The sequence below is a fragment of the Diabrotica undecimpunctata genome, chromosome 1 (assembly GCF_040954645.1).
Source record: "Diabrotica undecimpunctata isolate CICGRU chromosome 1, icDiaUnde3, whole genome shotgun sequence".
NCBI classification, from domain to species: Eukaryota; Metazoa; Arthropoda; class Insecta; order Coleoptera; family Chrysomelidae; genus Diabrotica; species Diabrotica undecimpunctata.
In genome coordinates, this window is record NC_092803.1 from 113973189 (window position 1) to 113990576 (window position 17388).

Below are 17388 nucleotides of genomic sequence, written 5' to 3' on the forward strand. Positions count from 1 at the left end.
GTTGTCACAAGGCGCATTACGCTAACATTTTTATATATAAAGTACTTAACAAGACAAGAGTATTTGTATAAAAACGAGCCATCCATCACTTAAGGTTAAGCGGCAAATAATGTATGCCAACTTTCAGCTTCGATATCTCGACAACCAATAAACCGAATGCATTTTTTTTAAGAAAAGTCTTTCAAAGTTCGATAGGTGTACAAATTTTGAAATTGATATGGGTAAAATTCGCGAAGATATTTTTTGCACCTTTTTTCCCAATTATTGTTATTTTTTAAACAATAAACATTAAAAATTTTCAATTTCTAGATAGTGAAATATTATGTAAAATTGAAAAATGAAACTTTTGTTTATTTTTCTAGGAGCAATATCTACCGAGTTATAGTCAAAAATATGGAAACAAAAAATTTTTTTTGATTTCTTTCAGATTTTGTTATTTCAAAAATTGAGCACAAGGGTTGTGATTGGCGCTTATCGTGATTATTGATACAAGATACAATCTGAAGTGACTCCAGCAAAAAGTGCAAAATGTTGAATTCGAAACAGCCCCGCCTGGACTAAAATAGTTCTTCTAAACTATACAAAAATAATGTAAATAATGTAAATAAATTTATTTTAATTATTACTCTCTTTGAATATGCCAATGTTAACAAATTTAACTCCCTATCTACTATATATATATATATATATATATATATATATATATATATATATTTTTCTAACCATAACTGTCTCTAGTACATCTTTTAAGTGATTATGTAGTTATGGTAGAAATTATAAAAATCGTTCGCAAAATATTTCCATAATACAAACACTCCAAAGGTTCAAGGTTTAAATTAACACCGCAAAAACATATTGTACTACACTATGTATTCCGATCAGTGCCAATCCTGGTTGCAAGTATTTTTTGGTGATAATTAGTCTTAAACGACTGACAATGAATTTTTATGAGGACCAATAAGGAAGTGCAATTAGGAACTTGCCAATTTCGGTACAAGGCATTACTGAAATGTGAATACTCGGCGTAGTACTCTGATGCTTATGATTAATCGGAAGGCGCAAATGAAACAGAGAATATTGTATGATTACAACTTCGTAACAACTTTTACTGAAAGGAGAGTGCTCTTAAAGCTGCTGGAAGAATCCTAATAGAGAATACAAGAAATATCCGCAAAATATTATAATATAAGTATAACACAATTATAATAAAATTATAATATATATTTAAAGATTAACTAATTCATAGAGTAAACTGTGAAATAAATTAACATTGAAATGAAAATACGGCACACAAGTATTTTAAGATATAAGTCAATTTCAGAGTAAGTGTCAAAGAAACAGTATAGACAAACTTACAACAAAAGCTGGTGTTCCACAAGTAAGTTTCCTTGGACCACTTCTAGTACCCTACAAACCTACGTACAAACAGAAATTCAGTCACAGAAAGTTTTACTGATAACCCCGCTATAACAACGTCACATGATGATCCTACAATCGCTTCAAACATCCTATACACAGTGACTTCATCCAAACAATACTGAAATTTTAAACTTTACAAGCATAAAATACATATAGAACATGGAACGAACATGTAATGAAGAAAAGAACTGTACCGGCTAATCGGCAGAAGGTCCAGAAGCTATATGCAATTAAAACTTAGGGTTGTACCATCAAATCCAATATGATTATCCAGAGATGCCAGTCTAAGATCACTCGCCTCTTTAAACAAATCTTGTGAGCACATATTAAAAAGTGAAGTGGACAGTACACATCCTTTGATGTAGTAGATCAGTATCGCTTTAGATTTTTGTTGGTCTACTCATAATATGGATTTCTAATAACGATATAAATTGGTAATGATTCTCACATCCTGATCAACTAAAACTAAAACTTTTGTCGATAAAACGACACAATGGTCAAAAAAGAGGTGGATATCAAAAGTATTAGTTCATAACTCATGAAAAACTATGAATCAATTTTTGAACCTAAACAAAAAGTAGAAAAGTATACGAACACATTTATATAAATAGCCCACACCTATAGAGAATTATGACTAAGGGATAGCAAAGAAATACAACATCTAAATGTCTAGTGATTTAATAGAAAAAATCCAAAGCAGCAGATAATCGGTGGATTGCGGACATATTGCAACACCAACAATTAAAAGTACAAGAACAAAAACCAGAACAGAAATAGTCAGAATTGTCGGAATACACTGAAAAAACAGACGGCATTTTTAACAGTTTTTGAACTATTAGTAACTGACTACTCGACTCAACAGATCAATTTCCTTGTACTTGTAATAAACACAACGATTATTAATTCGTCGTTTGATTAAAAATTAATGAGATTGAGAGATTGCATCTTGATTATATAATGAGATAGTCAGCCGGAAACATGAGAAACATTTTTCGTCCCATTTCCGTCTTGAACAATAAACTAAGTAATTATACAATATGATTAATGTAACTATTATAAAATCATCAAATCTGAAAAACTAAGCATGCAAGGTCAGTACATCTTAAACGGATTCTTATATAATATACACATTATAAAGTGCATGGTGTATGTCTTAGATATTTGATTTTACCCATTAAATCTGTTTTTTGATATCGAACAGTTGTTCAAATTTATGTTGTCATGACTTTAGAGTATTGTCTACTCGGCAGGATAGTGGACGGCAATTTTAAGAACAAATTAAAATAACAACTCTTATTTGAAAACTTCCGAAAAGTATCCACAAAATATTGGAGTAAATAATACAATCTAATAAAATCAAAGAGTTTAAAACTGCTATCAAAATATATACTAAGTGACATAGAAATCCGAACATTCATTATAAATTATTAAATTTTAAAAATATTTTGCACTATTATAGAGGGCAAAATAAACAAACGACCAAAATTTCCATATGATTGAAACGACTAACGTACGTAAATCAATGAAGAATATATTTTGATGCATCTCGGTGGCAACACATTCATGGATGCGCCTGGACTCGCTCCATGACCTAATTAACTCCTCCCGAAGTTTGAGGAGGACGCTCTAAATTAAGAAGTCTACGACTCATCATCTTCCACACGTGTTTAACTGGACATATATCTGAAGATCTCGGGAACCACGTCAAAATATTAACATTAGGCTGTTTAAAGACGTCAATGGTGACTCTCGCTATGTATAGCCTTAAAAAATTGGATATTGGAGCGTCTGAACGTAAGATCAATAACAAAAGTTGAGGATATCACAACAAAAATTGCCAAACTCAAATGGAGCTTGGCATGTCACACTGCTAGACAAAAAGACCAACGTTGGAACGCCACAATACAACATTGAAAACCTTACACAGGTAGACCACCAAGAGGAAGGCCACAGATGAGATGGGTGGACGATATAAAAAGAATAGCCAGAACAAATTTGAAGTATGTTGCTCAGGATAGAGATCGATGGAAGGAGTTGGGAGAGGCCTATGTCCAAAAATGGACTTGAGAAGGTTAAGAAGAAGAAGAACGTAGGATATGAGACGAGGTTGTCACGTTCCGTCTGACGAAGACTAGAGGTGACCTTGAATAATAAGCGATGGCACTCCACGCCATAAACTCAACAGTGACCTGCATGTGCCGTTCGACAAAAAACTATTTTCCATATATATACCACTTTCACTACGTGTTCTTCTGACCAAAACTTTGGATTTAGTCTTTCACTACGTGTTTTTCTGACCTTGGCTCGACCATCATGCACCTCTAAACAGAATGGAGATTAATCACTAAAGACAACCCCACTCAATTACTGGTCCTAAGCCAATCGTTCACTGTACAAGTCAAGAAGATTAGTGAGTAGTGGCTATACCGCTCTGAGGAGACCTAAAGGTCGAAATACGTATAACCGGCTGTCGCTGCCCTGTATCAAAACAAAAGTCTAATACCGTCATTATGTTTTATTACTTTACTTCGGTTGGAGTACCAGAAACTGAATTCACTACGAATTTTGACCATGATGAACGGCATGTAGAATGCAATTTTAGATTCACTTGCCGAGTAATTTATCAAGCTGTTTGCTTCGCAAGTTTTAGGAAGCACAGTGGGAAAATTTTGAATTCGGTTTCGCCAGGTAGAAATCGTTTGATTTCTCTTTTTGTTCAAGAAGATTAGAGGTAGCACCCAGTGTGAGGGAGGAAAAAAGACTACACTTGATCTTTCATGTTCTGTAAAGCATTGATTCGCTGGTAGTGGAGACACCTGGTAGTGGAGAAGCGGTCTTTTAGAGCCATCAACCTTAGTCAACGATCTTGTCGCTCTGTTGTTCTTCGGCTCCGCCCTGTGCCCCCCGATTTTGCACGATTTGAATCCGTCGTGACGAGGAAAATTACACTCCAAAGTCGGTCATTTAATAGCGTAATTGGGTTTAAATCAGGATATAAATAAATTAATCGATGGAGACGTGACCACTGTGATTATATTTATACGTTTTATTTTCCATGTCTTATATTCTGTTTTAAATAAACTCTGGACAATATTGGAAAAAGGGGGCATGCTTATTTCAGATCTAAGTAATTGAGAGCGACAAAAGCGGATTTTCTCTCACATGCCAATTTTTAAGCAAATTAATATCTTCTAGATTATCTAAGATATTCTGAACATACTGAATATTGAGACATTTAAACTAAGCATTAAGCTAATACCCACTTCCCACATAATTAGGTCGTTCAAATTAAGGTAAAATATGTATTATATAACAACAATTCCAAGTAATTGTACTTGCTTTGTTATTGTAAAGCAATTTTAGAATACCGTTCTAGAAAACTGCGTTTACCCACAAGCAATAAAAATACAATAAGCGAGCTTAAGGAGTTAATAGAAACAATCATCATCGAATTAAAAAAATTATAGCGGCAATAAAATTTTCCACTGCAACCGCATTGTATCGATAACAGCCATGAAGGATTCAAAACAAACAATGTATTGATATTCACAAACACACTCTATTTGGTGACTTTGTTGACAGAAAACGGGGACATTTTTTCAATAAAACTCGCAACCTCGACCTCACACGGCTTTCCGGAAAGAATATACAATGCGCTTCCGGTGCCGAAACCGGAGTGGTGGCTAATTTATCGACATATGAACGCAGTGTTCCCATTTGAAACGTTAAATTGTAATGTTAAAAGCCAACATTATTTACTGACTTGTTACTGATACATATCACTTGTATTTTCCAATAACTAGAAATCGTTACAGTTTTCGTTAGAAGAATACATCAATCGTCTTTTTGAAAAATGCTAATCGGTTTCGCAGTTCTATTAGTTGGGGTTTTTATTCCACCAATGTGTTACACCATACAAAAATATTACTTGAGTCACTGTTTTATATTCCTAACTTTGTTGAATTGTAGTAGGTATGTAATTGTGCTTTTTACCAGCATTAAGATCAATTGGTTGATTGTTACGAAGATTTGATACGAAAACATTTTTATGTTTATTTTTTTTTAATATAGTATAAGTATCATTGAAACCGAAAATATGGTGTACTGTGCTTTATTTTTGTTAAAATTGTACTCATTTGGTAGCAGTTTTTTTATTATTATTTAGAGGAAAACTTACTTTTTCTTGTGAAATGAGCGCATCAGAAGAAACGCTATAAAACCGCATATAGGAAGACTTAATAATATCATAGAATGACCCACCACTGTCACTAGAAATACTAAAGGTGCGATCTGACAGAACGTGGGGTGGTGTTCCTCATCGGCGAAGAGAAATAGAAAATACGTAATGGAAAAAGACAAAATATAAAGACGGGAACCAACACAACGTGGAATACAGTTTTTCTTCTCAATATTTGTGGTTTACGTTACCTGGGATAGGACAAAACTGTCCATTTATGGCCAGCGAGTGTTATCCCGTTGTTTGTCGATAAATCTACCCGGGTCAAAGAAAATCGAAAGCTGATACACCGCACGTCCAACACTTCGGACACGGCTAGGGGAGGTACGGTCAGTGTCGTAGAAATTTTACTATGGAGTGGCTCTTTTCTGATCGTACATATAGATTTTCTGTTTATCTTTGCCGACGTAAATCGTCGGCCTCGCTCTGACACATCAGGGCGAGGCCGGTGACTTAGTCGATAGTCGTGGCGAAGCAAAAACGCAGTATGTATACGCGTATGCCTAAGATGCAGTCTTTCTTATGCGACTGTCCTTTGCATTTGACGCCTGCGACTAACAAACAGCTGATACTAAACTGAACAGCATATACAGAGACGGGATTATCCTCATATAATAAAAGAGCAAGAATTGGAGGAGAGGGTACCATTTGACCAGTGCGTCCAGTGATGTGTACAGTGCGTCACTTGCTACTGCTGCTTGCGTCGGACGCACACGACAATCGCATAACTGCACCTTCAAAGATCGTTTGCGCCTAACAGGGAATTAGGCCTTGAGGCGCTGCTCAGAACAACTTAATGTAAGAAAACGATTATTTTACATTCTTTTCAACACTTTTCCTTCCGAATCTCTTTTTGTATAATCAATTGTAGCGGTTGGTATTTATCTCGACGTGTAAAATATACCTAGTATTATAGTTTTCTCGTTTGAGTTCAACATATCTCTTTCTGGGTTACATTTCAAATCAGTTCATGCAGAGTTATGTTCCACGCCTCATACAATAATACAATATCATACAATAAGACCGGGAAAATATTTTAGAGTCCATAGATTCAATTTTAAGCTTAGGTTTAGATGAATAAAATTTGATCCATGTTTTTATTCTTAATTTTACTTCTCGTAATTTCATTTCACTCGCTAATATTTATTCCTACCTAGTCGTAGATTTTTATTTGTTTTGTTCGTTTCATTGGCATTGTTAATAAGTTTCTTTGCAATTATCAAAAATTTGGTTTTAACTTTATTCTATTCAGTGATGATTGATTTCCTTATTTTGATGATAAAAATGATGGATTGCATCTACTCCTAAGTGACCCCCACATTTACAGTGGCTTTCTTAATTTTCAGGACAGATTGGGACGAAGAGACCAGAGCAACAATTAAAGTAGCTACTCATTGATATTTCAAGTATTTCTTATTTAAGGAAACTTTAGTATAAACACACATTTTCGCGTTATTAATAGGAGATTTAAATTTAAAAACTACAGATATTCTTCGAAATTTTCGTTAGAATAACACGCCTTTTAAAACCACCTGTTTCAAGTGAATGACCTATAAATATATCTTGCTGAGATAAAAATATTGTTTGTTTTTTTTTTGAAAGCATGTCCCTTACTGGAAGAATTGGACAACACGCTTTCAGTGGATGGCTAGGAATAGATGTACGATAAAAAGCATTGTGGCACGTGAAAAAAACACACACGCATATAGACAGGATAAGCTTGGTATTCGACATCGTTAATTGCGGTAATTGTGAAGTTTCTCTAGTTTATGAGTCTATTACAAAACAAGAATGAGGAAAGCGGTCATCAACAGCAACCGACTAGGTTCCATAATCATTCTTATGGCGCCATGCTATTTTATCTTTGACGGCTTGCTGGCGTTTGTCCGTCAACGGATCAATGGATTCGAACAAAATGCAGGGAGATAATTTATGGCTCCTTGAAATATCAGAAATTTAAGCTTAAGAAATATATATATATATATATATATATATATATATATATATATATATATATATATATATATATATATATATATTAAAATTTTTTGGCCTCAGGTTCATAAAAAAGGTGAAATTTTTTATTCACATTTTCTTTCAGCGTTTCAGCAGTATATGCATACATTTTTCAAGAAATATTATTGACTAAAAACATTTTATTAAAAAAAATATTTTTTTTAAGAATGATTAATAATGAATAATTAATTTAAGATAAAGAAAGACTAATATCAATATAAAAAGAAACGGAAACAAATACAACTTTAAGGGGGTTATATGTGAATAAATTTTTAAAAGGTGTAAAACATACAAAAAAAATCAGAAATGTGTCACACTACATTAAAAAGGTATATTTAGTATAAATGCCCTGTACAAATTTATGTGTATATTTACAAAAATAAAAGATACGAATCTAATCTAAGTTTATTATCTCTATTTTAAATAAATGTGAAATGAATTTAACAAATTAATGTGTGAAGTTAATAAAAAGATACGAAGTTAGATAGATAATCAAGCGATCAGTAAAGGATCGCGACCGTCGCGTCGTCAAGAACCCTGTAAGAGGTAACAATAAGATCCTTGTCAGGCGAAGAGAACGGCAAACACAAAAATATGCACAGATATTTGAAAATATAGAAGAGATAACTTCCCAATTAAAGGGTTATAATTCGATAAACGAAAATGGGAACTTCAAAAGAGTATTTTTAGATCTGTCTCACGAAAATAAAAATTAGTAAACAAAAAAGTTGAAACTTAAAATAAACGTTTTAAAACGGTACACTTTCAGCTCATAAATTATGATAGGTAAACTGAAAGAGAGAAACAAATGCCACCTATCCACGTTTTCAATTACGGAGTATAGGCAGGCGCAATGCATTTTGGATATTAGAAAATACAAACAACTTTACTTTAAAACTCCCCGGATAATACGCTAGAGTAATATCAACAATGGGGGTGGCGTAATATGGAAAATGATACATACATACATATATATATATATATATATATATATATATATATATATATATATATATATATATATATATATATATATATATATATGTACATATATATATGTACATATATATATGTACATATATATATGTACATATATATGTACATGTTATATATATATATATATATATATATATATATATATATATGTGTATATGTAATAATATTACGTACAGAATGTTGGTGCAATAAAAAATGTATTAAGGTATTTATTAGCATATTACCAAGAGGGATTTCGCTTCTTTACGGCCAATTTATGTATATTAGCTGGGAAACACTAGGATTCAGTTTTCAGCTACAGTTACATAAAATAAACATTATCTTTCTTATTCTCAAGAAAATTTTGAAGGACGTTTTACAAAATTTTCCGCATTTTTAACGAATTTCGCATAAACGAACGCACTGTTATAAACCAAAACGTTTATAATTTCTCAGAAATTTTCATTAAGCACATTTTGTTATCATTTTGTTGAATTGTATATGCTCAAAAATTCTTCGAAGTATCAGATCCATTCGAATATAAAGTTTTAGTTTTTCTAAAAAAATCACTAAAAAGTGGGACGACGAAGGAAGGAAGGGGGGGGGGTATTAAAAAGTCCCTAATCATCTGCTCAGTCATCTACACAGTAAAACATGCTAAGTGAGCTGTGCTGTAGTTTCTATCCTAGGTACAGGGAGGCAACTTTTTCTGTTATTTTATCCATAATTAACTTGAATGGAATGGACTGAGGACGTCTTCTTGATTAATCCCGTATGGTGCTAGTATTCTTCCGGTGGTCTCGTTATTTATTCCTATTACTGCAATGTTATTATTGTTTAAGTGGCATACTATGTTAAGAATTAGTGTAGGTATTTATTTACTCTTCTTTTAATATACCCGTAGAATTGAACCGGCTTTAATTAAACTCCCTAGAATGCATTGGCCAGGTTTCAACACAGCATCTGAGGCAACCATAGACATAAGTATAATACGAAACAACTATTGGTATATCATTTCAGGTTTTACACTAAGTCTCTCTCATTTTCTTCAGTATTCTAATATTCTTGTTTATTCGGATATGGAGATTGTTACACTGATATGATTGGTGTATCTTGAAGAGGCTTAGTTTGAGGTTTATTAAGTTTTCTATCTTTACGTTTATTGAAATACAGTTTAGTGACTCATTTTATTGAAAATATCAATCCATGAGATATTGACGATTAAAGTTGACAAGTTTTACAGAAAATGGTAATTTTTCGAAATACCATCAAAATCAATTAACGTTTAAACACCGCATTTTCTGGTCAATGATGATGACGGTGATTATAAATAATGTAATGATCCGGCTATATGTACCGAGATATCGCCAATTTGTGGTACTTTTATGTTTATTCAGAATCTTGTTTAATTTCCTTTTTCGATTTCATTCTGACTCAGCGATAATAAAACATGATATGTAACCAGTCGAAAGTGCAAACCTCAAATATGCGTAATACTGCAACTGCGCTCCATTAATGAGATTATCCCGTAACGCAAACCGTCGCAACTGATGCAATAGGCGGGGAGCGTCCAATCGCGAGTTGTCGTGAGTCACGCTCACACTCCATTGCTCACGTTCACGCCCGAGAAGGTAGCTCACTCTCCGACGTGAAGTCAATTATTTCACCTAACGTGCTTAACACTCCAACATTAGTACCTATACTGTCTCTAATGGATCAGAAAATTTACTTTTTAAAGTACAATTAATTTTATAAAATTATCAATTAATTATTTATGCTATTTTTTTCAAATTTAATCGTTGATATCTTAGGAAATAAAACTGAAACTGTGTTTGGTTTTTATTATCAGCTTCGTTTAAAGTTCAACGAGGAAATACCTAAAGGAAAGCAAGGAAAACTTCCGATGATACTTGTGCCTTTTGTAAATTTTAGTTTAGCCATCACCTATTTTTAAACTAATCTTTCACTGTACTTGTTACTTATTTTCCTCACTCTGTTTTTTTTTAGAATTTTATATTTGATACCTCAACTAGTCAACTTTTTGACATCTCTACTATAATACAACCTCATTGAATGTTTCCTATATTAGGCAATGCTAATATTAAAAAATTCTTTCCATCGAAAAAAAGTTCTCATTTGTACGTTGCATTTCTCTCTCTCGCAAAAGATTTGTTTGCTGGTAAATAATTTCTAGTTGTGAAATAAAAAGAATTTTATACATAATTCGTCAAGACAATTCACGGTTTGGATTGCAATTGATCTGTTTATTCAAAATAGCACATTGTTTGATAAATATGTACGAAAATTAATTTCTTATTCCCCCCCCCTAAGATTTATTTCTGGCCCCGTCTTAAAAGCTTATTTCTTGCCTTTCTGTACTACCCTTTAAAATTTAAACCCATAACGATGTCTGTACTATGGCAATTTGAATGAACTGTTATTTTAAAATTTGTTATCAACAGTGGAAACAAGTCAAATTCACAATAAAAAAATTCTGTTTAATACTTACAATTGGCTGAAGATATCAAAACTTTGGATGTCCGCAGGTGAACTCAACTTCCGTCTGTTTCTACTCCACGCCTGTCTTTGCTTCTTTAACCTTTTTTCCGAATTCTTCGAACTAAGATGTTTCTTCAGAAACCGTTGCCATTGTGTTAGACCCTCTCCCTCCTCGCACTCCGAACAACTACTAGTCGAACCTACACTACTTTTTCGGCTATTAAAAGTACTATCACACCAAGAAGACTTTCTGCTTTCTGGGGTCGAAGGTGTCGTGATACTAGACTTCCTTGATTCGAAACCAGACGAAGATGATTTTCGTTCGATCAGACTGCTTTTTCTGCTATCCGTAGGGGATGATATTCCAATTTCCACGGAATGTCTTCTTGTAGGAATGCTATCGAAACTGATCTGGCTATTTTGTTGCTTTAACCAGCGGATAACATGTTCGTTCTTGTCTTCTTCTAAAGAATCTAACGGAAAATCTAGATTTTCATAAATCTTTTCCTCAGTAGGAACGTACCCTAGCTTTCTTCGTCTCGGCTTAAATTCTTCTTCTTTTATTTCTGTTCTAGTGGTTTTCTTAGAAATATCTTCGTCGGGGATCTTCTCAATTGCGTTAATTATATCGTTATCTAAAGCATCCTTACTGTATTTGCAGTATTTCTTAAGTAACCTTAGGACTATCTCATCATTTCCATTAGATAATTTATCAGTCTTTAGATCAGTCTGAGGCTTTAATAAATTATTGTTAATAAATAGATTATCTTTCTCTAAGGACCTTAATTCTGGCATCGACGGCCTACGGGGCTGTTCCACAATTTTATCTTCTGGAATTTGACCTAAGCTAACTTTACGTTCATTAGAATTATCACTAATTTTTATCACATTTTCACTAATTATATTTTTATTTTCCATATCTTGGAACATTAGTTCTTTGTGCTTTTCGGTGAGCTCCGTAAAACCATTTTCTTGCAAGATGAGTTCTTTGTTGGCTACCCGGCGGAGAAAGTCTGAGATTGTCGCCCAATGGGCCTGCGTGAGGACACCATGGAGTCGGATGGATGACAGCTGGAGCGGGATCCATTTATTGTCTCTGTAGCACCAAACGACCCCTCCGTTTAGATTCACCATTCTTCAGACCACGCATTAAAGATGAGTCACAGCAACACAACGGGGTTTGGTGCTATAAATTAAAATTAAAACAGAAAATCACTAACTGCGATACATAGGTATTTCAACAATGCCTTGGATACTTTTTTGTAGTTGCAATGACTAATATTTCAGCTATTTGGTTGTTAAGCAGACACTAATTCAAACCATGTAAATTCTTTAAGTTAAAATTCTTTAGGCAACAATAAAAAACAGTCAAGCACATTTTTAATGAGTGACTATGTCACAAAAGGTTTAGTACTATAAAAAGATTGGTCATTTCAATAAAATGTTTTACTATATTCCGTAACACATGCTCAAATAAAAACAATCAACAATCAACATTTTTATCGCGTTTTTAACAGACCACTTACTTATTGACAGCATACTTTGACAATATTAACTGTCATGTGCCATCGTTTCTTGGCTGATTTATTTTGTGATAAGAAGGATTATTTCATATATATACATAAATATCTAGTCGAAAATAAGAAAAATTTTATTTTTCTTGTCTTATCTTGACTTTGTACAAATTTCCTGTTTTACGTCATCGCATCACCTCTCTCGGGGACGGCCCACGTCCCGATGTCCTATTGGTGATTTATCGAGCAATTGAGACCATTTTTATTTTTTCGATTCTGTTAATGTGTTTTTTACACCTTTTTTTCTTTCTAATACTCATTGATTAATAACTTCGACCTAATATGTTTCGTATGCTTTCGTATATCATCATCATTCCAAGATTCGTCATTATTCCGTTCGGTTTCTGGGGACCTGTTACCATCTGATTTTTAAAAACCCTAAGTTGGCCTCACCTCCTTTCAACCTTTGGAACAAGCATGTATTTGGTTTTATCTTCGATGATGACTAGACCGGCCTGTTTTGTCGCCGTTTTCAAGACTTATAAAACATTGTTCAACATCTCACTTGCTACGCGAGATTTATATCGATCTGTTGTAAATAATACTGCCTAATGTTTGTATTTTGAGAACGATTTCCGAAGTGGAAATTGAAACGTTGATAAACGTACTTTAACCTTTAATTGTGGCTTATTCCCATTTAAATAGTAATTACTTTAAAATGCCACAAGAAAATAGCTTCAGAATAATACTGCCGTCTCTAATTCGCGTATCTTGGACTACCTTTTCCAAGGCAATAGGAGGCACGATAGTGTGTCCCTTTTCATAAGTCCACTTGTCCACTCTACCATCTGAAACGACTTCAAAGTGATTTACCGAGTGATCTTAAAAGTGCACTACGTTATAGTAATAGTAATGAAGTTTCTGAAGTTACTAACTTGCATAAACTAATATTAAAGTAGACCTAAACCATTAATCTATAATTTGTAATTAGTTAACATTTCGTTTTATGTTGTACATAAGCCAATAACCTTTCATGGTTTACGCGGTTCTCTTAATTAATAAAAATCAAGGCGTAATATAAAAATCCCTATACTAAAATTGTTTTGCTTCTAATATCTAGAATTATAGATAAAAATATCTAGGATTTGCTTCTTTGCCCACAGCTCTCGTTTAACTCTACAGCAGTAGCTATTCAGGACAACAATATTTATACGAGTTTTTAGATTTTTTTTTGCAAACTGTCGGAATCATTAATCAAGTAATTTAAATTATGATCCAGATTATGTTTTTGTATCTTTTGTATCACACCCTACTCCGACAACGTGACGTTAGCGTCAGTGAATATTGCGTTAGAAGCCTTCAATGCGACTCGTGCGGTCAGTAGTCAGTATCAGTGGATTTCTTACTCTTGTTCATGCACCATGGCCTTTCAGAACATTGGTTACCATCTTAATTTTATTCGCTGCCACCCTAAATAGCATACTTGTTTCAATACCATACCAATCTCGCAAGTTTTTCCATGAAGTCTTTCTTCGTCCTGAACTGCGTTTGCCTGCTATGTTCCCTTACAAAATATTTTGTAGCAACCTATATTTGGGACCTGTAATTACATGTCCTGGGATTTCTTACGAATGATCCCAAACATGTGCTGACGGCTTGGAAACCCTTCGAAATACCGCTGTTTGTGTTTAGTTTTCGAATGTTGATGTATAATATTTAATAAGGCCCATTGAACAAAAATTGAAGAAAATTCGTAATTCAATTGTTTATATCGTAATTTTTGGTAAAGTGCATGCACATAAAATAGACAAAATGTAGCTAAAACAGGATATTGTAAAGTAATAAAAGCAAGATCGGCGCCCTCTAAACTCCTCTGACTTTTTAAATTATGAAATAAGTAATATTTTTTTAGTGGAGTTCAGATCGAATCGTGATTTTACTATAACCTTTTGGAAATGTTTTTCGTAGAGACTTATCAGTTGTAAATTATTTGAATATAGTGAAAAATACTGCCAACCTTCAACTTCTAAGTGAGATAGCTGGGAAACTTCGCAATCATTGATTAAAAATGGAATTCTAAGGTGTGCCTCAAAAATAAATTAATTTAAACAAACATATCTCACTGGCTGCCAGTGTATTCCGTAAAAAAAGACGGAGTGGAATGTTTTAATATGTAGATGTTATTAATTCTTTTATTTCTAGCTCAAAAACATCAATTGAGTAGCTTAGTAATATTAGTATAGTGTTAAAAATAGAAAACCTTATGTTGGTCGTCAGTGGTTTACTTGACGTTTATATTCCTTCGCTTGTATTGTTGTGGTTTCAATATTTGCGCGTGTAAAACTTTGTCCTAAAATATTTTGTAATATTTTAACAATTATTACTTAACCATACTCATATCTGAACGTCGCATGTAAAAATAAAATGTTTTTAGTTTACTCCCATAGCTGATTGTATTATTTTATGTATTGGCTATATTTGTCATATGTTTTGAAAAGAATATGACGTCTAAATGAACGTAGTAGTAACACATGATATAGATTTATCATATTGTTTCATAGTTATGTTAATATAATGGAATGTAATGGGTTTACACAACCCATGGTGTTGAATAATGTACAATTGTACAATTACTGAGACATACGTTTAGACACGACATAAAAAAAGCACCGAAAATAATTCACCGATAAAACTTGAATTTAAATTTATGCAATATATATCAACTACATACTCAATGTTTGCAATATTTATGGCAATGCATATTTCGTGAAAATTGCAAAGGGTTAACTATGAAGAAGTAACAACCATTATTTAGGAGTTAATGTAAAAGTTATTGACAAATTTCATGTAAAAATCAGATTGTAATGGAGATCAATGATATTATTCAAAATAATGAACGATAATTAATATGGAGACTAGAGAAGTGAAGAAATATTGCTAAAGAAAAAGACTGAAGACTAAAAAATATATTATTTGAGTTGATATATATTTTACATTAGTTTTTTACGGCTCCACTTCTACAAGTTTTACGCTGCGGTCCTACGGCTTCTGCCGATCCTGTGTCGATCTAACCATCTCAATTCTCTCTCATTTATTTCCAACTGAATTTAAATTCAGTCGCGCTACAGGTAGTACTCCCAATTCTTAACAACACTGCCAAGCTTATAAAAATAGGTAGACTTTGCATGATTCTGATAGGAAGAAAACTCGAATATTTGGGTCACCTGATGAGAGGACATAAATACGCATTACTTCAAAATATAATGAAAGGCCGTAGAAGAATGTCATGGTTGCGTAATTTGAGAGAGTGGTTCGGCTGTACCACTAATGAACTCTTTATGTCAGCTGTAAACAAGGTCAGGATAGCCTTGATGATTTCCAATCTCCAAAGGAATGGCAGACCAGGCAGAGAATTAAGTCTATTCAATACTTCGATTGAATGGACAAATCAAGCTAAATATCTAGGCATTATACTAAATAAAAAGTTAACAGTCACGGAATACGTGAATAAAACGGTCCACAAAGTCAAACTACTTAGGAGTCAATTCTCCACACTAATCGGACGGTAGACTGAGAATCAGAACAAAGCAGAAAATCAGGATGGCAAACTGCATAATTTTGCCAACCCTAATATATGCCTCAGTGGCATGGGGACAGACCTGTAAGACAAAATCTTTGACGATCTCAGGAAGCATCCGAGCAGAATATTACGAGAGTTAACAGACTACGGCGAAAACTTAAGGACGGTATATAGACGGTCCAGACAACAGCTAGCTGGATATAGAGAAAATCCAGAAGATTAGTCAAGAATAAAATAGCTACGAGATAGTCTAATGTATGCAGTAGCAGTAGGCCCCAAAAATATAAGAAAACGAGTATTGCGCTCACTAAAAAAATTAATCCCTACATTATTTTACTTCTTTTATTTTACTAACCAGTTTTTTCCTGGGTGCTGTCTGTTAGAAACCGGTCGTATTGCACCCAATCGGCTTATTGTACATCTTCCATTCTGTCATGATACCCATTCCAGAATTCTGGAACCTTGTACCAGCTTATACAGGTCACGTGGATGGGTACCATATATTATATTTGTGATCACTACTATGAGATCTCTTTTAGTAGTGATACTTTAAATACTTGACTTAAGTGAAACATTGTAAACTTTAAATTAGTTATTTATATCATTGTTTTATTATAGCGTAGCACTGAAGATGGCTTTGTAAGTGGAAAGCGATCAGCTAGAAATTAAATGTTTACACACTTCAAAAAATACTTTTCTTTTTTCCATTCTTTAAATTTTATTTTGCCAATTCGGCGGCTGAGTAACCGAACACGGATTCGGATAGAGAGACATTAACTTTTTTGGGGATTAAGTTAAGTTAAATTCAGTAAATCATAGGGAGAAAAGCTATTTTAAAATAAAGGATGTCCCATTAACCAGGGTATCCAAAGTAACATTCAGTACATAATCCTCCTCTCTCGATCTGTCCTGCGATGGGGAGAGGTGGTGGCATAGCTTAGGGGTATGTACCATGTATATGGTTCCTACTATTCCAATGAAACACACATGTCCTTCGGGGCTGGGTTGTACGCGCGCGCGTGTGACACCAATCAAAAATGGTGTCAAAATGTGTTCCCTATATCGCACCAGATTTATAGTAACAGGTCAAGACAGACAAAAATAGTTTAGTACAATCAAATAACAGCTATAAAGAAAAATATGTTGAA

The 17388-nt window shown here is 33.5% G+C and overlaps 1 protein-coding gene across 2 annotated transcripts in view; it reads right to left on the reverse strand.

Moving 5' to 3' along the window:
* The window catches only part of Src42A (Tyrosine-protein kinase Src42A), a 318614-nt gene that overhangs the window by 44240 nt on the left and 256986 nt on the right, over positions 1-17388 (reverse strand). The window contains exon 2 of one of the 2 annotated variants that reach the window (XM_072547111.1): positions 11157-12332. The exons of the other annotated variant lie outside the window; for it this stretch is intronic. Coding sequence (XP_072403212.1) covers positions 11157-12280 — 1124 coding nt within the window. The 5' untranslated portion in view covers positions 12281-12332. The remainder of the gene's footprint in view (positions 1-11156; positions 12333-17388) is intronic. 2 annotated transcript variants of the gene reach the window in all.